At 44.8% G+C, this 26642-nt stretch overlaps 1 protein-coding gene across 1 annotated transcript in view; it reads left to right on the forward strand.

The window, feature by feature from the left end:
* Positions 1-26642, forward strand: part of LOC114018710 (sodium/hydrogen exchanger 10) — a 304510-nt gene that overhangs the window by 126389 nt on the left and 151479 nt on the right. Inside the window, exons 12-14 of the mRNA XM_043548755.1 lie at positions 1792-1932; positions 13273-13370; positions 17529-17648. Of these exons, the coding sequence (XP_043404690.1) occupies positions 1792-1932; positions 13273-13370; positions 17529-17648 (359 nt within the window). The remainder of the gene's footprint in view (positions 1-1791; positions 1933-13272; positions 13371-17528; positions 17649-26642) is intronic.

Below are 26642 nucleotides of genomic sequence, written 5' to 3' on the forward strand. Positions count from 1 at the left end.
TACTTTAAGGAAACCATAACAATATCATACTTTTTTCTAATAACTTTGGTTTTAAATAATTTATTTATTGTAATTTATTCATAGGAGTATAAATAAGCTTCTTGTGAGTAGGGGACACAGCCATCCTCCTTGATTCACAGAAGGAAGAACAGAAATAGTTCAAGTATCAGAGGGGTAGCCGTGTTAGTCTGGATCTGTAAAAGCAGCAGAGAGTCCTGTGGCACCTTATAGACTAACAGACTTATTGGAGCATAAGGTGAGGCATGAGGGTGACAGCCTGGAGGTGCTGTTAGACCCAGCCTGCTGAGTCCAAGGGCCTATGAGGGTGACAGCTTGGTGGTGCTGCTCGACCCAGCCTACCGAGTCTAGGGACATATAAAGGGTCAGTTTGGGAGTGCTAATTAACCCAGTCCTCTCAGACATGCTCTGTTAGTGTGTGTGTTCGTCTGATTCTGGGGCTGGAAGAACCCAGCCCTCGGGACCCTAGATTCCAGGGCCAGCTCCAGTGTTTTTGCCTCCCCAAGCGGCAAACAAAACAAAACAAAAAACCTTGCCGCCGAACACGGAGGCAGAGTGATGGTGTGACTGCTGAATTGCCGCCGGCGACTGAAGAAGAGTCGCATCCCCACCGTGGGTGAATACCCACTTCATCAGATGCATGTCAGTGTTCCTTCCCCACTCTGAACGCTGGGGTACAGCTGTGGGGACCCACATGCAAGACCCCCAAGCTTATTTTTACCAGCTTAGGTTAAAAACTTTCCCAAGGCACAAACTCCACCTTGTCCTTGAACAGTATGCTGCAACCACCAAGTGATTTAGAGAAAGAATCAGAGAAAGGACCACTTGGAGTTCCTGTTCCCCCAAAATATCCCCCAAACCCTTACATCCCCTTTCCTGGGGAGGCTTGAGAATAATATCCTAACCAATTGGTTACAAAGTGACCACAGACCCAAATCCCTGGATCTTTGGACACTAAAAAAAAAAATCAATAAGTTCTTAAAAGAAGAATTTCATTTAAAAAAAAAGAAAAGGTAAAAATCCCCTCTGTAAAATCAGGTTGGAAGATTACAGGGTAACAAAAGATGCACAAAACACAGAGGAACCCCCTCTAGCCTTAGTTACAACGAAACAGGGATAAACCTCCCTCCAGCAAAGGGATGCAAGTACTGCTGGATGAATCCACCGAGGAAAGGTCAGGCTTCATCACCCATGTAGGGCTGTTTGAATTTAATGTGCTCCCTTTTGGGCTGCGAAATGCACCCACCACTTTCCAAAAACTTGTAGGCAGTCTCCTAGCAGGATTGGGAGAATCTGCAGTTGCCTACCTTGATGGTGTGGCCATCTTTTCTGATTCATGGGCAGAATACCTGGAGCATCTGCAAAAAGTCTTCGAGTGCACTCCAATACGTCTGTTAGTCTATAAGGTGCCACAGGACTCTTTGCCGCTTTTACTGATCCAGACTAACACGGCTACCCCTCTGATACTTAAAAGAAATAGTTCAGAATCTTTCTGAAAAAAGTTTTAATTTTTAATATAAACATACAATTTAGATCCTTAGATTTCTTTGCCATTATGAAATACTGCAAATTTAATTTCTGACTTTATTGTCTTGATGTAACAATTTCTGTTTGTGTCTAACTCCATATGGAGATTAAATTTGCGTTTGAATTAGTATTTTAAATGTAATGTTAGCCTTTGTTTTTTAAACATAGTTCTCTTAGTTAGCTTTTTGGTTCTCATGTTTCCAATATGTTGCGGTCAGTTCACTTGTTTCTGTTTTTCTTATTTAGTTTGACATAGAGGAAGTTTCCCAAATTGTTAGAACACTTAAATGTCCGGATTGTAACACAGAAATTTCATATGAGACAACACCTCAACAAATAGCTGACATACTGGAAGAAGCCAGGTTACGTCTTTTAACATCACAAATAGTTAGTATTCATTCTATTTGGTTCTATTCTTATTTTTCTCGATTAACACGCACATTTTAACTTTAGTACTATTATTTAAGGAATGGGTATCCAAATGTGACCTGTGGACCACTTTGGACCTCAAGCCTTTCAATTGTGGCCTTCAAGGATGACAGTGTTAAGAAGAAATGTTGTACTTGATTATAAACTGAAAATGTATACCCTCAGTTATGTGATATGACTTTTAAACTGAAACATTTGAATCAGCCCTATTACTACAAGGAGGAAATCAATGGGACTGCTTTCCCATCTGTCTCCCACTGTTTCCCTTGGAGCCTCAGGAGCAGCTCTGGTGTGAGCCTAGAGTGCTCTGACCAGCATCTGCATCCCTTCCTTGTTGCAGCTACTAATCAGCTCCCACACTGGTCCTCTGCTGCATCCTAGGGAAGGGATGAGAGAATAATTCTGGCTTGTGCATTAATTTCTTTCTTGCTAGGCTTTGGGAACCCCAGAGGTAGCATGATAGAAGTTTGAGTGCATCTATGTTGGGCCTATGGGAGTATCTGACAAATGATGGCTCCTTTCCCCAATGCAGCCACTCAGGGCAGCCCAGGAGAGGATTAAAAAAGCTGAAGCTGAGAACCCACAACTGAATATGGCTCCCAGATTCTCTTCCCTACCTCAGGCTAAAGAATCTTTGCTCCAGCTTGATTCAGTCCTCAAGAGACCATACTCCAGCAAGGGATTGTCACGAATGCAGCACACACCAGCCACTCTCCCCTCTACCAGCCCCTTACATCAGGAGCTGCAGGCAGGTGGGCATAGGATCTGAATTCAGTGGCTCTGTATCCGCTGAGGACTCTCACATATATGGGGAACTTACTGACAGTTTCTGCTCCCTTTGTGTTGTGTGAATGGAGTAGGATAGAGAATCCACCTCAACGTACTGATTGTGGTCCCTTGATCTTTTTGAAATATGTTTGGCTGTCCAGCTGAAAAAGTTGGACATCACTGAATTAAGGATAAACTTAGAATCATTTGACCTTCTAAGACATGCGCTGAAAGATCTGATTTTCTGCATACCACTTATTGGCATTACTAACACCTAAAATAAAGTAGTATTTTCAGTTTTCCTGCCGTAAGTATTAGCGATGTGAGTAACTGTTTCTAGAGATCAGAGAAACCTGAACTCTGATCTTGATAGATAAATAAAGGAAAAATGATTTTCAAGTCAGATGCAGTGTGGAAGGAGAGTTATGCCTTTGCTCATTCTCTTACCCAGGTGAAACACACTGAGTTTAAGACAATAAGGCATGGACCTTGCCAAATACCAAATTCAGGTGGCCTTTTATGCAGACTGTCACAGTTTCAGTGTAATTGCACCTGTATTTCCTCCTCCATGGTCCACTGCAGGAGTTCCCAGTCAGGTTTCAGGCCTCCAGGCATCACCTATCCCAGGGTTGGGCCCCTTGTCCCACTCCCTTCTGACCAGGAGTTTTAAGGTTCCTCTGATCCTTACATTACACTATGATGTCCCCAGCAAACCAGTCTGCCTAAAGGCCAGCACCTGGGCTTTGCTTTCTCTCTAATGTTACCAGATTTGCCCCTTACTTTGTGGTACGCTCATTTATTAGGGTTACTCTTCTGGGGGAGGAGGGGTTCTGTAATTCTATCAACATACTGCTTGTGTCACTTGTGTTCACATACAGAGCCCTACTTCTCCCTTCTTCCCTCCCAATGGAGCTATCCTGCAGAACCTAGCAGGGCTGGCTCCAGGCACCAGTGAACCAAGCAGGTGCCTGGGGTGGCAAATGTAAAGGGGCAGCAGGACGTCGGGCTCTGGGGCGGGAATCCACCCTTGGCGGTGGCGGAAATTTGGCGACCGCTCCATCACAGAGCGTTTTGCGCTCGGTGGAAATTTGGCAGCGGGGACGCAACTCTTCTTCAGTCGCCGGCAGCAATTCGGCGGCTGCACCATCACTCTGCCTCTGTGTTCGGCTGCAAGGTTTTTTTTTTTGTTTTGTTTTTGCTGCTTGGGGCGGCAAAAACGCTGGAGCCGGCCCTAGAATCTAGGGTCCCGAGGGCTGGGTTCTTCCAGCCCCAGAATCAGATGAACACACACACTAACAGAGCATGTCTGAGAGGACCGGGTTAATTAGCACTCCCAAACTGACCCCTTATATGTCCCTAGACTCAGAAGGCTGCGTCGAGCAGCACCTCCAAGCTGTCACCCTCATAGGCCCTTGGACTCAGCAGGCTGGGTCTAACAGCACTTCCAGGCTGTCACCCTCATATGACATGGGCACACCCTGAGCAGGCTGGGTCAAGCAGCACTTCCATGCTGCCACCCTCATATGCCCCAGGTTCAGCACGTCCCTATCCCCACTTTCACATTACAATTGTTCTGGTAGTAATCCACTTGATGAGCAAACCCCACAGGATTTTTGGGCGCTGCAGGGATCTTCAGCTTATGTATGAGAAGCGTTGCTGCAGAGCGAATGGGGTAGCCAGAAAACACCCACGGGTGGAGGGGCGGGGGGAGAGAGAGAGAGAGAGAGAAACAACCAGCTTAACCAGTTATTCACTGCCAGGTAATAACCATACAAGGGGAACCAAACAAACAGAACACTTATTAAATCTAACTTAAATTTGATTATAAAAGTCAGGTTTAGAAAACTATAACTGATCACACAAGTCAGGGTCAGAAGGCTATATTTAGAGAGAGAGAGCTGGGTTCTCACCACTCCGTGAAGCTTGAATCGATCGGGGTTCCCAGGTGGTGGTGGTGGCTGAGGGTCTGGACTGCTGGAGACAGTCAGAGCACCCAGTACGATCTGTCAGGAGAAGATGAATTCCTAATGGAACTGATACAGATTTTGGATCCTGGCATCAGAGCCACTTACTTGAGTGTGGGTAGGGGTTTTTGTAGGGAAAGAACAATGATTCAAGGGAGAACACTAGATTTGTTTATGGGTAAACTGATCACTCAAGGGAATATACCAAAGTTGTTTTGTTCAGGCTAGTCAATAGGAACTGCTCATTCCTGGCCATGGGTGGTATTCCTTTGAGGGAGCTCACAATGCAAGTAGGCAGCTTCAGTATTTTGAATACCAATAAAGGATTTATTACTAGAATTAGTCTGATAATTACTGAGCTGGGTGTGTGCAGATGTGGGTTCATTAACATCTGGAGCAGAGAGCACTCAGAGTTCGTTGCGGTTCTTGCCTTGGAATCTCTGTTCTCCATTCTGTATGCTAATGGGGATGCCTCCCTGTCCCATCCTTGATGCAAATGAGGCTGTGGGAGTTTCCTTAATCCTGTCATCCTTGTCCAGAGGGGTTTAGGTGTGTCTTCCACTGCCTTTTCATTGCTTTTTGTAAGTCTTTCTTCCTAACGGCTTTGGTTCAAGCAGAGGCTGGGGGGTGGGGAGAAGGTCTTTTGTGAGTCAGACAGGCTGGGAACTGCGCCTTGGTTCCCCAAGAACACAGAGCTGATAGGTAACACTGAGGGCTATGAACAGTATATTGACAGCAGTTACAAGTTACCATAGAGGTCTTTCTAACCAAGCACATTTATTCTTAAGGTAAAAGCTTTAAACACACACTAAACATACCAGGAGTCACCCATCAGTCTTCTGAGTCCCTAGTAGGCCAAAATCTTTCCAACTCTTCCACAAGATTTGAGGCCATCCCCTTGAATAGAAGGCCCTGTCTATTTGATCAACCAGAAAGAAAGGCCTGAGTCAGTTTAAATGAGGCCTTTTTATGCAAACGCCCTTTCTTTGTTTGTCTCTGAAAAATCCAGGTTGACCCAGTATATGCAAGCCCAGTTTACAACTGAAGTAATTGACTTTAAGCACTCCCCACTGTTTCTGGTTTCTGAAGAAGTTGTAATAACCCTGTCCCTGGAGCTGCATACAATCCCTAGCCTACAGTGATACATAAACTTAATACAATATGGTCCCCAAAGATATTGCATAGGATTGCAATATCTATCACACAGGTGATATGGTAGCAAGCGATGTTCCCTCTGGCATGAATGGCCAACAAATGTGTAGCTACACACATCAAGCTTTTATTTACAAAGGTACAGAAAGAGCCTGAGGACTCTCTCTGTTCTGGGCAAACCTTTTGGGGGAAAAGCCTTAGTGAGTGTTGTTCTGAAACAATCATACAATTGACATGACGATGATGATGGGCGATCACTCATTACTGCGTATGATCATCTTCCATGAGAATTATGGCTCCTCAGGTGGCTAATAAGGCCAATCCTTGAACCACAAGTTCTATTGTAATGAGGGCAGATGTTTTCAGACTCAGACCTAGACTCAGCATCATTACATCTGACAGCTTGGATGCTGGCTAGCTGATATCCACTGAAAGAAGTTGTTCAGCTGAAGTTCAGACCATCCTGTTCCAAAGTCTCAACTAGACTAAAACTTATAAAACTAAGTGAAAGAGATTTTGTATTTGGGCATCTCAGCACCAGCTGCCTCCCTTGATAATACTCATTTCAGCAATATTGGACTACCTACTAGCTGTGTCAGGATGTACAAACCGAGCAGCAGCCAAGCAAATGTTAATGAACTGCTATGGGCAAAGCAGCCCCACCTCACCACACCTGCAAAGCATATCAGCCCTAGAAGAAAGGCCTTTAAAACTTTTATAAATGAATTATCTGAGGCCACTGAACTGGACTACAACTGGCCAGGGCCTCCTTGAAGGAATGGTGGCCTGCCACTGCTTTCTGTTAGTTAGGTTCCTCCTCTCTTTTGGGACCGTCAGTAGTCCAAGAAAGACTAGATTCTACAGGACATAGTTGGAGGGCAGTCTCTCCCACACCTGGATCTGTGCTAATGACTGCCCAGGTGATGAGGACTAGATGAGTGCAGGACCCTATCAAATCCCAGGGGTGTCCTATGGGAGACCAAGTCCATGACAGTGTGGTAGAGAATCTTCCAACCCCGTAGAAGAGTATGACACACACAAAAAACCCCAAGGTTCCTCACCCTCTGGTGAGATCTGGTGGAGTCTAGAAAATGGATAAATCTGGAGCAGCTACTAAAATGGATGGTGGAGAAACAAAGCAGGTCACACTACAAGAACAACAAATGGTGGCCCACAATAGTAAAAGGCAACCCCTAGCAGCAACAACTGATCTGCAAGTTGGTTTCCCAGCAACAAGACCACAGCAAAGACTGGTGCAGCAGATGCTGGTGTTTCTACAACCTTCAGGAACTGTCAGGGCCCCAGCAAATGAACCCATGAACCCCATCACACCGGTTCCCCTGCTATTGTGTTTTTTATGGGTACACTCTGGTCACCTCTGCCAGCACTGCCCCTTTCTAGAGTATGTAGTGTTGTTATAGCCATATTGGTCCAGGATATTAGAGAGACAAAGTGGGTGAAGTGATATTTTTATTGGACCAATTTCTGTTGGTGAGAGAGACAAGTTTTCAAGATTACACAGACCTGAAGAAGAGCTTTGTAAGATCAAAAGCTCCTATCTCTCACCAACAGAAGTTGGTCCAATAAAAGATTACCTCACCCACCTTGCCTTTCTAGAGTGCAATTTATGGTCAGATTTGGACCCCAGAATCTTGAGCATGTATGTTGGATCCAGCCAAGCTGATGGTCCATGTCAAGATAAATGGGACAGAAGACTAATAGATTTAGACTGTAGTCAGACCATAATCCAAGAGTAGTTTGTTGAGTTTGGGGAATATTTTTTTTTTACATTGTGTTTTATGATAATGTGAAAGCCTATGGCAGTAGACTTTACATATGGGAGACCTTGTAGTGGAGCAGGCCCCAACTCTTGCCTACCCAGTTATCTTGGGCTATGGCTAGGAACACTTCACAGAGGTACTGAAGGAGTGGGACAATTGTCTGATGAGATGCCCCCAGTGCTTTCACTGAAGTCTGTCCTGGAGCCCATAAGTCTGGTAGGCCTAGAGGAAGAAGAGGATCCTGCTGAAGGGTGCTCCAGTCACACAGAGTCTCCCTCATGAGCCCAAACAGGCAAAGAGCCAGAAATATTCCCCCCTCATGAAGTTGATGTGCTGATGGAACACCAATTTCATAAAAGAGCAACAGGGTAGTCAGACACTGAGTCAGGCATCCAACCATCTTGTAGTGGTGAATAGTGAGGTTGTAGACCCGCGGAGAGCCAGGCAGTGGCCCTGCTTCAGAATCTGAGATGACTCAATTTATCATATTGAGAAGAATGGACTGACAGAAGTAAGGGCACAGCTCCTGTACCTCCATTATTCCACTGGGACGTCCTATGTCTAGACCATGTCCTACCATGTTGCAGGCATTTGAGTAGAGAGAAAATACCCCTACATTAGGTATTTGCCTCCTTTTTCTGGCCTGGGGTGTATAGGGATGTCAGTGATTACTGTGCCTTGTGCTCATAATGTCAGCTGATTATAGGTAGGAGAGTTGCAAGAGCACCTCTGGTCTCACTTTAAATGAGACCCCCTTTGAACAAATCGGGATTAACCAGTTGGGGTCATTGGAGAAAAGTGCCTTAGGATACCAGTATTTTTTTGGTCATTCTCAATTATGAAAATACTCACCTTAGTGGGGAAATTTTGACTGACTAGCAGAGGTGAAAGTAAGCCAGTCCAGTCCGATTCAGCATATCGGCAAGAACCAGTACACCGCCAACTGTATAGGCTTCCCCAGACTGGTGATTTAAAGGGCCTGGGGCTCCCGGAGGTGGCCAGAGCCCCGGGCCCTTTAAATTGCCGTCTGAGCCCCTCTGCCAGAGCTCCGGGGGGAGCAGCAGCAGCCAGGAGTCCTTGGGCTCCATCGGGGATTTAAAGGGCCCTGGGCCCTTTAAATCACCGCCAGAGCCCTGGGCCGCCGCCATTACCCCAGTTAAATCACCGCCGGAGCTACCAGCTGCAGAGGCGGCCGGGAGCTCTGGGGCTTGGGCGCTGATTTAAAGGGCCCAAGTGGCAGTGATTTAAAGGGCCCGGGGCTCCCAGCCACCGCTACCACGAGCCAGAGCCCTGGGCCCTTTAAATCTCGATTTGCCTGGGGATTTAAAGGCCCCGCCCCTTCTTGTTGAGGCCCCGCCCCCTGCTCACGACTCTGGTGTACTGGTAAGTCCTTTAAGTTACTTTCACACCTGCTGACTAGGGAACTTATTTCCTGTCTAGACTCGTGGAAGAGCTATTTAGCCTCTTACAGATCAAGACCATTCAAACATTTGCATACCAGCTTCATATGAACAGCCTAGATCAATGGGTTTCAAACTTTTTAGGGTGCATACTACTTTCCAAATAATGTAGTCTACAAGGTACCCCCATCTGAGATAGGGTCATAATATACCTATGAAAACACTCTAATACTTGTTAGTAAATATTTTAAATGTGGATGCGTGTCTGGTTTTTTTCCCTATGCATTTGCAAAGATCTGAATGAAAATTTGACCTTTTATATTTTCTGAAATACAGGTTAGCTTATTAGAGCTTTTGATGCTTCAGAAAAAAAGAAGATGTTGACTAATGTTTGTAGATCCTATATTTACTTGGGATTTTCACTTTTGGTCTTTATTAAAAGGGCAATTTGCATGATTGAATAAACAGGATCTTTGTTGGCACCTCTGGGTTCCCAATCAGCAGCTGCCATGCTCTGGCTAGCACCCGCCACTCTGAAGGCAGAACGGAGAGCAGTGGCTGCTGGTCAGGCACCCAGCTCTGAAGGCAGTGCTGCCGCCAGCAGCAGCATAGAAGTAAGGGTGGCATAGTATGTGTATTGCCACCCTTACTTCTGTGCTGCTGCTTGAAGTAGTGCTGATTTAAGAGCTGTGCTTCTGGCACCTCTGGGCTCATGACCAGCAGCTGCTGCTCTCTGTGCATCCCAGTGCACAAATCAAGCACTGCCTCCCCATCCCATTGCCCCAACTTCCCTTTCATGGCCTTGTGCCCTAGGCTCGCCTCACTCCTTAACTCTTGACCACAGTGCCCCCCGACCACGGCGCCTTGGGCAATCGTTCACGCACATAAGACCATCCCTGCATTCACTTGCCCTGCCTAACAGAGCCTGCACAGTGGAGTCTGCGCAGGCTTGCGTCTTTCCACTCCCCTCCCAATCTTGGCCTGTCTGCCATTAAAAGATTTGTCTCCTTCACCCCTTGATGAGACCTCAGGTACCTCGAGGGGTATGTGTTTTGAAAACCATTTTGAAAACCACTGGCCTAAGGTTTAATAAGCCTTGTAACAAATGTTGAAAAATTTTGTGGTCTCAGAGCCCCGACACTGGGACCATTTCCTCACTCCGCCCCACCTTTTGCCCCTACCAGGGCAGACACATTTGGCCTATCACTACATTGAAACACCCCTGTGACAATGAGTCTGAGAGATGCCTTGGCCACTTCCCAAGAAGATATGGGAGGTGGCTTGGTGGAAACTTCAAACCACATTGGACCTGGGTGTGGCAAAGGAGTCTCATAGTGAATGAAGGAGCCCCGTTGTACTGGAACCCAAGCCTGACAGCACAACTTGCTTTTCATTGATTTTCAGAAAGTCATTTAATCCATGGATGGGGTTTGAGATCCTTCTCCTAGCCGGGCTGCCATCCTGGGTTAACAGGCCACACCTGCCCTGTGTTACCTGGTTATTTTAAAGGTGACCAATACCTACCTTTAGCTCACCTACTTTTAGTAAAAACACTGCTGTTTATGATAGCCTCTGACCATCAAATTCCTCATCATTTGCCTTCAGGTGGGAACTGGACAGCTCACACGGCCTTGCCCATCTGAGCCCCTAAAAGGAAAATGGGCCAGGCCCCAAACAGTTATTTTAAAGTACATACAGGTGACTCATCTGAGTGCATTGAACTGGATTACAATTGGCCAGAGCCCCCTTGAAGGAAGGGAGGCCTGCCACCAGCTTCAATTAGGTGTTATTTTCCTTCTGGGACCTTCAGTAGCATCGGAAGGAGTAGACTTTCATGAGACTTATCTGGAGGGCTGAGTGTCCCACACCTGGACCTGTATTGACTGGCCAGGTAGTGGGGATTGAACACGAGGTAAGTGCAGAATCCATTACACCTCAGTGGAGTGCTGTGGGAGAGCAAGCTCAAAACACTAGTCCTGAAACAGTCTGGATGACTACATCAGGTAGTTTATCCCTATGAGTGTTCCACTTCAGATGTGCATGCATGCCTGTGCTCCTTCAATTGGAGATTTTCAGTAGCAGTGTCCACTGGTCTGCATCTGCACCCTACAGATCCTTGTGCTCCAATCTGAGGGCACATAGGGAAAGGGTGGACGTGCCACTGCTCCAGTGCCTTCGCAACTGCTGGTAGCCTGAGATGGAATCTTAGCTTTGCTAATCCAGCATTATTCTTACCCTATTTTAGTTTAGTTAGTTCAAATTTGTTATCCTTATCTTGTTTCTTGTACATGCTTTGTATATTGGGGGGTGTCAAGGTTCCTTCCCCACTCTGAACTCCAGGGTAAAGATGTGGGGACCTGCATGAAAGACCCCCTAAGCTTATTCTTACCAGCTTAGGTTAAAAACTTCCACAAGGTACAAACTTTGCCTTGTCCTTGAACTGTATGCTGCCACCACCAAGCATCTTACACAAAGACCAGGGAAAGAGCCCACTGAGACGTCTTCCCCGAAAATATCCCCCCAAGACCTACACTCCCTTTCCTGTGGAATGCTTGATAAGAATCCTCACCAATTTGTACAGGTGAACACAGAGGCAAACCCTTGGATCTTAAGAACAATGAAAAATCAATCAGGTTTTTAAAAGAAGAATTTTAATTAAAGAAAAGGTAAAAGAATCACCTCTGTAAAATCAGGATGGTAACTATCTTACAGGGTAATCAGATTCAAAACATAGAGAATCCCTCTAGGCAAAACCTTAAGTTACAAAAAGACACAAAAACAGGAATATACATTCCATCCAGCACAGCTTATGTTACCAGCCATTAAACAAAAGGAAGTCTAATGCATTTCTAGCTAGATTACTTACTAACTAACAGTTGTAAGACTGCATTCCTGATCTGTTCCCAGCAAGAGCATCACATAGGCAGACGAACCCTTTCCCCCCCTCCAGATTTGAAAGTATCTGGTCTCCTCATTGGTCATTTTGGTCAGGTGCCAGCGAGGTTATCTTAGCTTCTTAACCCTTTACAGGTGAAAGGGTTTTTCCTCTGGCCAGGAGGGATTTTATAGCACTGTATACAGAAAGGTAGTTGCCCTTCCCTTTATAGGGACGTCTTTCCTTCCTCTTACACAGGGACCTCTTTCCTTCCCCTTTTTTTGTCACAGTCAGGGCTTCCCTGTCCACCTCAGTACCCTTTTTTGGAGTTCTAGTTAAACTGCAACCAGTCACTGAACACCTGCCTTGCTGGTACCAGGCAGATTTCTGCTGAGGTTATGCCCAAACCTCCAGGGTTTAAACATTGCCAGACCTGCAACAGGTCTTTTCCCCTCAGTAATGGACATTCCATCTGCTTCCATTGCCTCAGGGAGGCCCATATTCTATCTAAGTGTAAATTCTGCACTGGCTTTAAGAGCAGATCTAGAAAGCAGAGAGAAGACAAAATCAAGTTATTTCTCTCATTTCTCAAGACCTGCTACTGATTCAGAGCCTGACACATGCACCCTCCCACACCGTACATCAGCCTTTCAGTCCAAAAAAGAGAAGGCACAAATCCCTTGTTAAGGAGTTGAAGAGGAAAGGAAGATGTCCCAAAGACACAATATATATACTAACTATGGCCCTGAGGATATATGGGCCGCAGCTGTGTGCTGATTGGGCTGCAAGCAGTCTGCAGGCTGTGGGTTGAGAACCACTGCCTCAAACCATAGCGTGGGTCTGCCTGCACTGTTAGGCCACATGGCAGCCTCTACGTTCATTACACCCCACACCAGACTGCATTCAAGGTGCCCCAACCCTGGCTCAGGATGGTCTGCACACCCAGCAAACACAGCTTGACAAAGAGGGTATCTATTCTGCAGAAGGTTCTTGACTCCACCGATTGGTGGAAGGAGCCTCACAAGGTCTGTGTGGGGACCCCATTCATGCACCCCCCTTAAGAGGAGCATTACCACAGATGCCGCATTGCTAAACTGGGGAGTTCAGTTCCCGGTCCTTACAGCTGAAGGCAGGTGCACTCCCTGATAGTCCACAGGAAGAATTATTTATATGGAATTATCCACATAATATAAATGTAAGTATGTAAAATGAATTTATTTTTGTACTTAATTATATTGATATGTAAAATATTTTTATTCTAGCAAGAATAGAGAAAAAGTTAGCAAGTCTTTTTTCATTTACTTTGTAGAAATTTTTATGTTAATTCATGTTTTTGAGGATTTTTTGTTTTTATCTAGGCTAGTTATCTGAAGCAATACCACACTGGAATGCTTAACCAAGATGCTGCCCAAACATTAATAGGTGCAGCAGAAAGCTATGTTGATATTAGAGGGAAGTAAGTGCTTCATTTACTTTAATTTTTAAAATTGAAATTAGTTGGATATCCGACAGTATGGGCCAGATGTTCAAATATGGATGTAACAGAGGAAATGTACATCCATTGCATTCACTAATCCCTAGACTTGTGTTTACAAATGAGCAGGCTGTAGATGCAGTTACCTGATGTGCAAGCAGTCATGTAACTTAATGGGCTGGTATAGAATTTTATAGGCATATTCATTGCTTTGAAAACGTGCTCCTACTGTACATGTTCTACATATGAATAGTCTAAAAGGGGAAGTTTTGTTTTAAAAAACAGCGAATAATCTAATCAAAGTAGTTTAGTAATCTTTAAAACTGTTTTTGGTGCAAATTAGTCATCGTGAAAATTGCCAGACATTATAGCCTTGTAACTGTACTCTATTATTTACATAACAAATATAGCATGGGCAACAGCATTGAAAGATGACTTAAACCATCCTTGACCCTCCTTTACAAGCACCACCTTTAGAAGTGAGACAGGAATTTCATCTCCATGCCACTTTTATCTGTCCATCATAGTATTATGTACTAGCATCTGTCACTAAAGTATCTGAATGCCTCTAATTAGAAAGATTGCTGATCTGGATTAGTTCAGTCTCCTCTGGAAATTCATTTAACAGTCAGATCCCTGCAGTTGAAAATGCTCAGCAGATGCTGCTCTTCCCGCCCCCCAGCCTGATGGAGAGAACTGGCTGGCTCCTGGACCAGGCTGCAAAGTGGGTACCAGCACCATCTGGCGGGGGAGGGTCCTGTTTGCCCCCCTTGCCCCACTATGTCCCAATTTCCCCAGCCCTTTGCCCTGGGGAAGGACTGCCCCACCCTTCTGTGCCCCAATTTCTCCACCTTGGCCTCACTCCACAGACCAACCTCCCTCCTGCCCCGCTTTGCCCCAGTTTCCCCACCTCGGCCCCTCGCTATGGGGACTGACCCCTGCCATGCCCTGCTGTGCTGTGATTGGGCAGGCTCCGCATCAGCTCCTCACAGTCTGGCTCTGCAGGTGGCGGGTGAGTCTTGGGGGATGGAAGAGCAAGTGATGGGGTACAGGTGGAGAGTGAGCGACGGGTGGGGGGGACAGGTGGGGTAGGGGGTGGGGCCTCAGAGGAAGAGGCAGGGCAGGGGCGGGGCTCAAAAGGGGTGGGGCATGGGTGTTCGGTTTTCAGGGATTAGAAAGTTGGCAACCCTATTCCTGTGTGATTTTGGGCAAGTCACTTAGTCTTTCTCTGTCTCAATTCTTAATCTGTAAAATGGGGGTAATGTTCCTTCCTTGCCTCACATGGTTATTGCGAGGATAAATATATTAGAAATTTTGAGGTCCACAGTTCCTATAATATTATAGGCCATATAAGTACCCAAGATAAATAATGTAAGGAACTGATTGATTAATGGGTCTGAAGATTGAGATCAAGACCAAAGCTGCACATTGGATGTAGAAGTAGTCTGTGAAGGGTCCAAATTATAAGGGGGGAATGTTCAAAGCAGTCCAACCTGTGGAGCTATGTTTTGCACAAGTGGCGGGAGACTTTGCATTTCTTTCATATGTAGATTCAGATACAGTGAATTACAATTATCTAGTCTGGAGTGAATGGTAGTGAATTACAAATGCTGTTGCTTATAACTAAGGCTACATTGTAGTCATGGGTATTTTTAGTAAAAGTCAAAAATTCACCACCTGGAACCTGTCCATGACTTGTACTATATATCCCTGACTAAATCTTGTGGTTCCCACAGGCCGGCCCCCACCACTAGTGCTGGGGGGCGGGGGTTGGGGAAGGCTGGCAGGCTCCCTACCTGGTTCCTTGTCCCCACTTCCAGGGAGTCACATGTCCCTCCCTCAGCTCCTAGGTCTGTGCACTGCCCCCACCCCAAGCACTGGGTCCACAGCTCCCATTGGCCGGGAACCGCGGCCAATGGCAGCTGTGAGGGCAGTACCCATGGACGGAGGCAGCATGTGGAGCTAGGAGCTGAGGGAGGGAGGGACATGTCACTGCTTCTAAGGAGTCCCCCCTCAAGGTAAGCGCTGCCCTAAGGCCCCTCCCACACCCAAATTCCTTCTGCTGGGAGTGGGACGGTGTCCCAAGACTGCCCCAGCAGCGGCCGGAGCTGCATGGATGTCCTGGAAAGTCATGTAATCCATGACAAACTTGCAGCTTTACTTATGACTGATATTACAGTAGTGCTGATGCTGTGCAAACACATAGTAAAAAATAGTCCTTCTACTGAACAACTTACATTGTAAGTAAACAAAGAGCCTAAGTGCCACAGAAAATCAGTGGGGCATTCATATGAAGAAGTGGGGTTTTTACGCACAAAAGCTTATGGCCAAATAAATCTGTTAGTCTTCAAGGTGCCACCAGACGCCTCATTGTTTTTTGGGGGCATTCTTGAAAATTTTACTCTAACTGACTTTCCCAAGATAAGACAGAAAGTTTGTGAAAGGCCTGGAAACTGAACCTAGGTTTCCTGAGACCCTGTCCAGATGCCTTAGCTACAAGACCATTCTTCCACACAGTAATAGTCAGAGAAAAGTTCTTGGATACTGACGTCTGTGGATATCATACCAAGGTACTTATTAAAAACGGAATGTTTTATATTTTGCCCTTGAATGTACATATGACGTTTCCATTTACTTCAGTGGGAAGCACATGCAAATATAAGTGCAGAATTTGGTCTGTATATAATTCCATGGATTTAAATAGAAGTATAAAATTGATTACAATACTTTGGTCTTAATACTATATTTATGAAAACTCTATTCAGTTGACCTTGTGGACCAGATCATTAACTGGGGTAAATTGGTGTAGCTTCACTGATTTTGATGGAGCTACATAGAACCATAGAATCACAGAATATGAGAGTTGGAAGGGACCTCAGGAGGTCATCTAGTCCAGCCCCCTGTTCAAAGCAGGACCAATCCCCAACTAAATCATCCCAGCCAGGGATTTGTCAAGCCTGATCTTAAAAACTTCTAGGGAAGGAGATTCCACCACCTCCCTAGGTAACGCATTCCAGTGTTTCACCACCCTCCTAGTGAACAAGTTTTTCCTAATATCCAACCTAAACCTCCCCCACTGCAACTTGAGACCATTACTCCTCGTTCTGTCATCTGCTACCACTGAGAACAGTCTAGATCCATCCTCTTTGGAACCACCTCTCAGGTAGTTGAAAGCAGCTATCAAATCCCCCCCTCATTCTTCTCTTCCGTAGACTAAACAATCCCAGTTCGCTCAGCCTCTCCTCATAAGTCATGTGTTCCAGTCCCCTAATCATTTTTGTTGCCCTCGGCTGGATGTTTTCCAATTTTTCCACATCCTTCTTGTAGTGTGGGGCCCCAAACTGGACACAGTACTCCAGATGAGGCCTCACCAACGTTGAATAGAGGGGAACGATTACGTCCCTCAATCTGCTGGCAATGCCCCTACTTATACATCCTAAAATGCCCTTGGCCTTCTTGGCAACAACGGCACACTGTTGACTCATATCCAGCTTCTTGTCCACTGTAACCCCTAGGTCCTTTTCTGCAGAACTGCTACCTAGCCATTCGGTCCCTAGTCTGTAGCGGTGCATGGGATTCTTCCATCCTAAGTGCAGGACTCTGCACTTATCCTTGTTGAAGCTCATCAGATTTCTTTTGGCCCAATCCTCTAATTTGTCTAGCTCCCTCTGTATCCTATCCCTACCTTCCAGCATATCTACCTCTCCTCCCAGTTTAGTGTCATCTGCAAACTTGCTGAGGGTGCAATCCACACCATCCTCCAGATCATTTATGAAGATATTGAACAAAACCGGCCCGAGGACTGACCCTTGGGGCACTCCACTTGATACCGGCTGCCAGCTAGACATGGAGCCATTGATCACTACCCTCTGAGCCCAACAATCTAGCCAGCTTTCTATCCACCTTATAGTCCATTCATCCAGCCCATACTTCTTTAACTTGCTGGCAAGAATACTGTGGGAGACAGTGTCAAAAGCTTTGCTAAAGTCAAGGAACAACACTTCCACTGCTTTCCCCTCATCCACAGAGCCAGTTATCTCGTCATATCAGTTTACATCATTTGAGGATCTAGTCTGTGTATGTATTATAGCTTTATTTTCCAGTAGTATACATTTGTGTGATGACATCTTTCTTTCTTAGATTTATGAACATTCATGAGGTAAAGACATATTGGGAAAGCAAAGGACTACTAGTTTCCTGTAAGAAATTGTTATCTGATTGGGTTTACAATGTGAAAGATGAAAAATCTAAGCCATCAAGGTAAGTACAGTATAATATAACCTAAATAAAGATTTAGGTGTAGTACATCAACTTAATTGGGCTATCAGCATACAGCTATTACTTACACCTATTATTAAGGTTATTTTTCCATATTAATTGCTTTATTTTTTCTTCTCTAAGGGGCATTTTTACCAGTCATAGATTCCAAAGCCAGAAGGGACCATTGTGGATATTGCAGTCTGACCTCCTATATTACACAGGCCATAGAACTTCTTCAAAATAACTCCTTTTGAACTAGAGCATATCTTTTTTTTAAAAAATCCAATCTTGATTCTAAGATTTTTGGTGATGGAGAATCCGCCATGACCGTTGGTGAATTTTTCCAATTGTTAGCTAGCCTCACTGTTAAAAATTTATATTTTATTTCCAATCTGAATTTGTCTACCACGGACTTCCTGCCATTGGATCTTGTTAAACCTTTGTCTGCCAGATTGAGAAGTCTATTATAAAATTTTTGTTCCCCGTGTATGTATTTATAGACTGTGATCAATCATGGGTCCTTCAGAACTCATTACTGTGGTTATTAAAGATGAAAGAATGTATTTCTGGCTACTGTTGGTATCTTGATTACACAAGAAACTCACAGTTGCCAACTTTCATGCAGTAAATAAGCACCCTTACTTTTACAATAAGCCAAAAATCAAGCTAATCCCATTTCAAAACAAGGCCTAAACGAGCCAATCCCTAAGAACCCCAACACTCTATGTGACTAGAGTCCCCCTGGCACTGTGGTGGGCCTGCTGTGCACCCCTGACTCTGTCCCCCCCTTGCCCCTGTTTACCCCTTGCCCCTGCTCCCCCTCGCCCCCACCCTTGCTTGCCGGGAGCCAATCAAAAAAAAGAAGCAACAAGCTGCAACAAGCTCCAAGTCAAACAAGCAACAAGCTCCAAGCCAAAAACTAGCCAACAAGCAACTCACAAGCCAGTTAAGCCAAAACCAAGCCCAGTTTCTGTGTTTTTTCCCCCACGGGTTTGGCATGGCTGAAGAAACTGTATTTTCTTCTTTGAGTGATTGCACATGTGCGTTCCACTCTTGGGGGTATGTGTGTGTGTGCGCCTCATGTAGAGTTGTTAGAATTTTTTTCCCTCAGCAGGACCCATGTGGTGTGTGCTTCTTGGTATAAAAGGTAGGGCTGCCCTCAACTCCTTCAGTTCCTTCTTGCACCAACAACGGTGGCTGAAAACTGTCCTGTCTTGGCAAGTTCTCTCAGCATGTTTTTTAGTTGTAAATAGTTCCCCATTGGTATAGTTTTAATGTTAGTCAGGTAGCAGGATAAGTTTTAGTTGAGTTAAAAGTGATTTTTTTTTTCATATCTGGCTTGTGGTTCCATTTTTCAGTACCAAGGAATGCCTCAGTCACCAGGCTTCAAGCCCTTTTTTTCATGTTCCAAACTGATGCCCATGACTGACCCACACTCTGTTTAAAGTGTCTGGATGAGTCATACATTAGGGATCTGTGTCAAATTTTTAAGTACTTTAAGCCAAGGATCAAGAAAGACAAATAGGCCAGGCTGAAGTTTCTGCTGATGGAAGCTGCTCTGAGACTACCTTCAAAGCCTTCCAATTTGGAGAATGTGCCGAGTACTTCAGCTTCTGTGAGAAACATTCCTCTGATATTGGCCAAATCCCTGCACCGTTCACCCTTCCTGGTGCAGAGGAAGAAACATAGCTTCCAAGGATGTGACCAGGAGAGGAAGATTGCCGGTTTCTAAGTTCCCCAAGCAGGGGGACAAAGGCTCAAGTAGAGTGCAGTCAAAATTGAAGCACGCCTCATCTCAGTCATCAGCTAATGCTTTATCGTGGACTCTGGCACCAGGGCAGGCACCATTCAGTCCAGGGTGTGACAAGGTACCTTCAACTTCTTCTTACCTTCTTCTCTTACTCATTGCTCAGAGACACTTACGGTTCTGTCCACACTGAAGGCTTTTTCGGCATTGAAGGACTTGAGTTTGTCTTACCTGGCAGTGCAAGAAGTTGCTCCTTCAATATCACCAGACCACACTGCATCGCCCTCCTCAGTGCAGCACTGAGAATTGCATCAGTCTCCTGCATTTCAGAGCTCTCATCTAATGGTACTGTCAAAAGGAAAGCCAACGACAATGACCTATCTTCATATCAGCACCAGTCCATGAGTCATTTTCGGAGTCAGAGATTGGCTGGGCCCAGTACCAAGCACAAGGAAGTGGATCACGGAGATCCAGCTATCTGATTATCAGAGGAGGTTCAGCTCTTAACCTGCATTGGCCTCATCCTCCTCTTCCCCAGATGAAATAGTTCCCTTGGGAATCACCACACCCGTATCTAATGACTGCAGAGCTCACCAGGAGCTTTAAAAAAGAGTTGCCTTGGCCTTGGATATCCAGGTGGAGAAGGTTATAGAACTGTCCGATCATCTTATTGGCATTCTGGTGACAACTGACTCATCTCATATGGTCCTACCAATCAATGAGGTGATTTTAGAGCCCATCAAAACCTCGTGACAAACTCCCTTGCCATTTCCACCCATATCTAAGAGGGCTGATCATATATACTATGTTCTCTCCAAAGACTTGGAACATTTGTATTCCCACTCCCCTCTGGGGTTACTAGTTGTCTTGGCTGCCAACAACAGGGAATCCTAGGGGCAACAAGTGGCTACCCCTAAGTCAAAGGATTCCAAAAACTTGACCTGTTTGTAAGAAAAATTGATTAGGGTAGTATGATTATAACATCTGGGACTCCACATTGAAATTTCAGGACAAGCTGCCTGAGGACACTAAGCAAGAGTTTCTTTAACTGGTGGAGGAAGGGAAATTGGTCCAGCACTTTGCTCCAGGCCAGTTTAGATGCTGCTGACTCAGCTACTAGGATCATAGCCTCTGCCATCACTATGTGCAGGTGCTCTTCGCTGCAATCTTTGGGGCTGTCCCAAGAAGTTCAGAGGACTATTCAAGGCTTGCCATTTGAAGGGTCTTCCCTCTTCTTGGTGCAGATGGCTTAAAGGACTTCTGGGTGACTCTAAAGTCATTATGCATCTATACACTGGCCCCGACTAGGAAACACTTTCGTCCTCAGCAGTCTCACCAATACCCAACTCTTGTGCCTTGCCAGGACCTAACAAGGAAAAAGAGTAGGAGTTTTAGGCGCAGGCCAACCTCTTCTTCTAATACAGCAGCTCCTGGTTCATCTAGGCACCCTGGGGACACTAAACAAACATTTTGATGAGTCAGTCAAAGACTCCATAGCAGTCTCTATAATCCAAGTCTCTCCATACCTTCTGTTTGCAAACTGTGTATCCCACTTCCTAAGTGTTTGGTCCCTAATTACTTCAGACTAATGGGTCTTAAGCACTGTGGAAGTGGAATACACCCTTCAATTTGTTTCTACCCCTTCTTTCCACCCTCCCTCCCTGTCCCTCTTCAAAAACCATTCTCCTGATTAGGTCCTCATCTGGGTGGGAGCCATAGAAGAGTTTCCACAGTGTCACAGGGGGATGGGGTTTTAGTCCCACTATTTCCTAATTCTGAAAGCAAAGGGAGGTCTCAGACCAATTTTAGACCTGCATCAACTCAACAGATATCTGAAAAAGATGAAATTTGACATGGTCACGCTGGCTTCCAGTTTTCCCTTCCTGGATCCTGGAAACTGGCATGCCACTCTCATTTTAAAGGACACATACTTCCATGTGGTGATTTATCAGTGCCACAGGAAGTATGTCAGGCTTTTGGTAAGCCAGTTTCATTACAAGTTCACTGTGCTGCCTTTTGGCATGTCTGCAACTCTTTGGACTTTTAAAAAATGTATAGCAGTGGTTGCTGCATTTCTGATGAAGTTAGGTGTGCAAATCTATTCCTTCCTGGACAACTGGCTTGAGAGAGACCAGCCCAGGGTTCAGGTACTGCCCAGTGTAACTCTTATCCAGGCAATCTTCAATGCGCTGGTGCTGTTAATTAACAGAGAGAAGTGTATCCTCTCCCCAGTTCAGAGAATAGAGTTTATTGGGGCAGGCCTGGACTCTACTCAAGCCAGAGCTTTCCTTCCAAATCAAGATTTCAGACAAATCCAGTCCATCATTTTGGATCTCAAGGCTCATCCAGTCACAACAGCATGGAATTGTATGAGGCTTCTGGGGCATATGACCTCTTGTACATATGTAGTCCGGCATTCCAGATTATGCCTCAGGAAACTAAAAGGTTGGCTGGGCTCCATATTCTTACCAAACTGTCAGCCTCTGATTGGTGGTGTTGGAGCCCTTTGTGACAGGGTCAGGCCAGATGGCTACAAGAGAGTGATAGAAGGCAGATATATTAGCCCCAGGTTAAGTAGGTCCCATTTCCCTGGGTAAGGTAACAGGGAAGGTGACAGAACAATCAGGAACCTTCTGGAGACAATTAAGACTGACAGGCTGATTAGAACACCTGCAGCCAGTCAAGAAGCTGCTAGAATCAATTAAGGCAGGCTAATCAGGGCACCTGGGTTTAAAAAGGAGCTCACTTCAGTTTGTGGTGTGTGTGTGAGGAGCTGGGAGCAAGAGGCACTAGGAGCTGAGAGTGAGAATGCATACTATTGGAGGACCGAGGAGTACAAGCATCACCAGACACCAGGAGGAAGGTCCTATGGTGAGGATAAAGAAGGTGTTGGGAGAAGGCCATGGGGAAGTAGCCCAGGGAGTTGTAGCTGTTGCACTGCTGTTCCAGGAGGCACTCTAAACAGCTGCATACCACAGGGCCCTGGGCTGGAACCCGGAGTGGAGGGCAGGCCCGGTTTCCCCCCAAACCTCCCAACTCCTGGTCAGACACAGGAGGAGTTGACCTGGACTGTAGGTTCATGAAAATGGCCAAACTGAGGGCTGCTGTGAAGCTCCAAGGAGAGCAAATCTGCCAATAAGTACAAGACCCACCAAGGTAGAGGAGGAACTTTGTCACACCTTTCATATTTTAGGCTCTCTCGATTGGTGAACAAATCCTGTCAGCATATGCATAGGTATTCCCTTTGTCCATCCTCAGTCTTCACTGACATTAGTGATGGATGCATCTCCTCTGGGTTGGGTGGCTCATCTGCTTCTCTGCAGATGCAGGGTTTATGGTCTACAATGTGTTTGATTCTACACATAAAAGTGAGAGAGTTTAGAGCTATCTGACTGGCATGTCAGGCTTTCCTCTCCCATTTCAAGGGGGAAAAACACTGCTTGTTCTCACAGACAATACAGTGGCAATATTGTATCTCAGCATCAGGGAGGGACCCACTCTTCCCTGCACTGAGAAGAGGCAGTCCAACTCTTGGATTTTTGCATTGCCAATTTGATCAATTTCAAAGCCTCTTGTCTTCCAGGGAATGCAGAATGAGCTTGCAGATCATCTACACCAATCATCTGAGTCACCACAAGTGATGTCTCCATCCAGATATAGCCAGGTTTATTTTCCAACTGTGGGAGACTCCCCAGGTGAACCTGCTTGTAATGAGAACCAGCAGGAAGTACCAGCAGTTTTGTTCCCTTCAGGGTCACAGTCCAAGTTCCCTCACAAACACTTGCTGTTACCCTGGGTGGACAAGCTCCTGTACACTTTCCCAGTGATCACACTCCTTCACAGATTTTCTGCTGAAAATCAAATTACATCATACTGAAGTAGTACTGCTTGTAGCCCCAACTTGGCCTCAGCAGCACTGGTTATTCACTTTTCTGTCCCTTTCGATGTAAGCTCACTTCCATTGCATCCAGAACATAAGAATGGCCATACAGGGTCAGACCAATGGTTCATCTAGCCCAGTATCTTGTCTTCCGACAGTGGCCAGAGCCAGATGTTTCAGAGGAAATTAACATTGCAGGGCAATTATTGAGTGATCCATCTCCTGTCGTCCGTTCCCAGCTTCTGGCATTCAGAGGTTTAGGGACACCCAGAGTGTAGGGGTTTCATCCCTGACCATCTTGGCTAGCAGCCATTGATGGACCTCTCCTCCGTTAATTTTCTTGGCCTAATTTCTCAAGACCATGTGTCATAAATATAAAGGGAAGGGTAAACCTCTTTAAAATCCCTCCTGGCCAGAGGAAAAATCCTCTCACCTGTAAAGGGTTAAGAAGCTAAAGGTAACCTCGCTGGCACCTGACCAAAATGACCAATGAGGAGACAAGATACTTTCAAAAGCTGGGAGGAGGGAGAGAAACAAAGGGTCTGTGTCTCTGTTGGTGTGCTGCTTTTGTCGGGGATAGAACAGGAATGGAGTCTTAGAACTTTTAGTAAGTAATCTAGCTAGGTATGCGTTAGATTATGATTTCTTTAAATGGCTGAGAAAAGAATTGTGCTGAATAGAATGACTATTTCTGTCTGTGTGTCTTTTTTGTAACTTAAGGTTTTGCCTAGAGGGATTCTCTATGTTTTGAATCTAATTACCCTGTAAGGTATCTACCATCCTGATTTTACAGAGGTGATTTCTTTACTCCTATTTACTTCTATTTCTATTAAAAGTCTTCTTGTAAGAAAACTGAATGCTTTTTCATTGTTCTCAGATCCAAGGGTTTGGGTCTGTGGTCACCTATGCAAATTGGTGAGGATTTTTACCAAACCTTTCCCAGGAAGTGGGGTGCAAGGTTGGGAGGATTTTGGGGGGAAAGACGTGTCCAAACTACATTTCCCAGTAAACCCAGTTAGAGTTTGGTGGTGGCAGTGGTTATTCCAAGGACAAAGGATAAAATTAATTTGTACCTTGGGGAAGTTTTAACCTAAGCTGGTAAAAGTAAGCTTAGGAGGTTTTCATGCAGGTCCCCACATCTGTACCCTAGAGTTCAGAGTAGGGGAGGAACCTTGACAACATGGCTGCCTACTCCACCCCATTTTTCAGGCACTCCATTTAAAAACATGGATGCTCCATTGCTGGACTCTTGAGAAGGGTCTTATTCAAAAGTGGTTCAGAATGTGCTGTTATATAGTAGGAGGCCATCGACTAACTACTTACCTGGCTGCGTGGAAGTGATTCTCTGTCTGGTCCCAAAAATCTGGAGTTTCGCCAATCCATTCTTCAATCTAGCATATCTAGGACTGTCTGTTATACCCAAAACAACATGGGTTGATGGTTAGTTTTATCAAACTCCACCTAGCAGTTATCTCAGCTTTCCACCCTCAGGTTGATAATTGCTCTGTATTTTCTAAGAAGATGTCAATAAGATTTTTGAAAGTCCTGGAACAGTTGTATCCTCAGGTATGAGATTCGTTTCCCCTGTGGAACTTGATCTTGGTATTGTCAAAGCTGATACGGTCTCCCTTTGAGCCTTTAGCTACCTGCTGCTTGTTACATCTTTCAGTGAAGGTAGCATGTTCAGTGGCCATTACTTCTTCCAGGAGGATAGGTGAGCTACATGTACTTATGTCTGGCCCTCCTTATACAATTTTCTTTAAAGACAAGGTTTACCTGTGCCCTCATCCAAAGTTTGTTTTGAAAGTGGTGACTAAGTTCCATATCAACTAGGCGATTTACTTACCTTCATTCTTTCTGAAACCTCACTCAAATAAAGATGAGTGGCTTCATACTTTATATATCAGAAGTGAGTTGGCATTCTACCTCGACAGGTCCAAGCAGTTCTGCTTGTCTTCATAGCTGTCACAGATAGGCTGAAGGGGATCCCAGTCACTTCTCAAAAGATTTTGCTATGGATAACCTCCTGTATTTGCTTGTGCTATGATATTGCAAATGTTACACTGCCAAGCAGAGTGACAACACATTTGACAAGATTGCAAGCATCCTCTGCAGCCTTTCTGGCTCAAATGCTTATCCTGGACATTTTTAGAAACTGTTCCTCTCTCTTAGGGCATTAAGTGACATTTCTGAACCTATGTTACTGGCACCCAGATGTGCCAGTCTTATACATACATTTCATAATTAGGGCTCTGTGTCTTACATGAGGCTATAGAATTTGCTGCGCAATCCACCTTATACCACACCTTTCTAGTGGATTGTGTTCTAGAATATAGGTTTTCATATATTGTTTCATATATAAATATAAAAAGATTGTTTCAAGCTCTTAAGGGTGTGGAGGTAATCCTGAAAATATGTGCCATGTGTAACAAATATACTATTTTTTCCTGAACCTGCAGACATTCTGAAACAATAACTTAGAGAGGTGTAAACTGCCACATTCATACCAACTCTGAAACTAATGATTTCAGTGTTAATATTGTAAGCTATTTTTACAGTTATGTTGTCAACACCAATAAATCTGCGTCAGAAAATGTTTGTACTAGGACTGTCAAGCGATTAAAAATATTAATCGCAATTAATCATGCAATTAAAAATATTAATTGCACTGTTAAACAATAATAGAATACCATTTATATAAATATTTTTGGATGTTTTCTACATTTTCAAATATATTGATTTCAATTACAACACCGAATACAAAGTGTACAGTGCTCATTTTATATTTATTTTTGATGACAAATATTTGCACTTTAAAAAACGAGAAATAATATTTTTCAGTTCACCTAATAAAAGTACTATAGTGCAGTTTCTTTACCATGAAAGTTGAACTTACAAATATAGAATTATGTACAAAAAATAACTGCATTCAAAAATAAAACAATGGAAAACTTTAGAGCCTACAAGTCCAATCAGTCCTACTTCTTGTTCAGCCAATCGCTCAGACAAACAAGTTTGTTTATATTTACAGGAGATAATGCTCCCCGCTTCTTATTTACAGTGTCACCTGACAGTGAGAATAGGTTTTCGCATGGCACTGTTGTAGTCAGTGTCGCAAGATATTTGCATGCCAGATGCGCTAAAGATTCATATGTCCCTTCATGCTTCAACCACCATTCCAGGGGACATGCGTCCATGCTTATGATGGGTTCTGCTCAGTAACGATTCAAAGCAGTGCATGTTCATTCTCATCATCTGAGTCATCCTCTGTAGCCACCAGCACAAGGCTGATTTGCTTTTTTGGTGATTCAGGTTCTGTAGTTTCTGCATCTGAGTATTGTTATTTTAAGATTTCTGAAAGCATGCT

The sequence above is a fragment of the Chelonia mydas genome, chromosome 6 (genome assembly GCF_015237465.2).
Source record: "Chelonia mydas isolate rCheMyd1 chromosome 6, rCheMyd1.pri.v2, whole genome shotgun sequence".
NCBI lineage: Eukaryota > Metazoa > Chordata > Testudines > Cheloniidae > Chelonia > Chelonia mydas.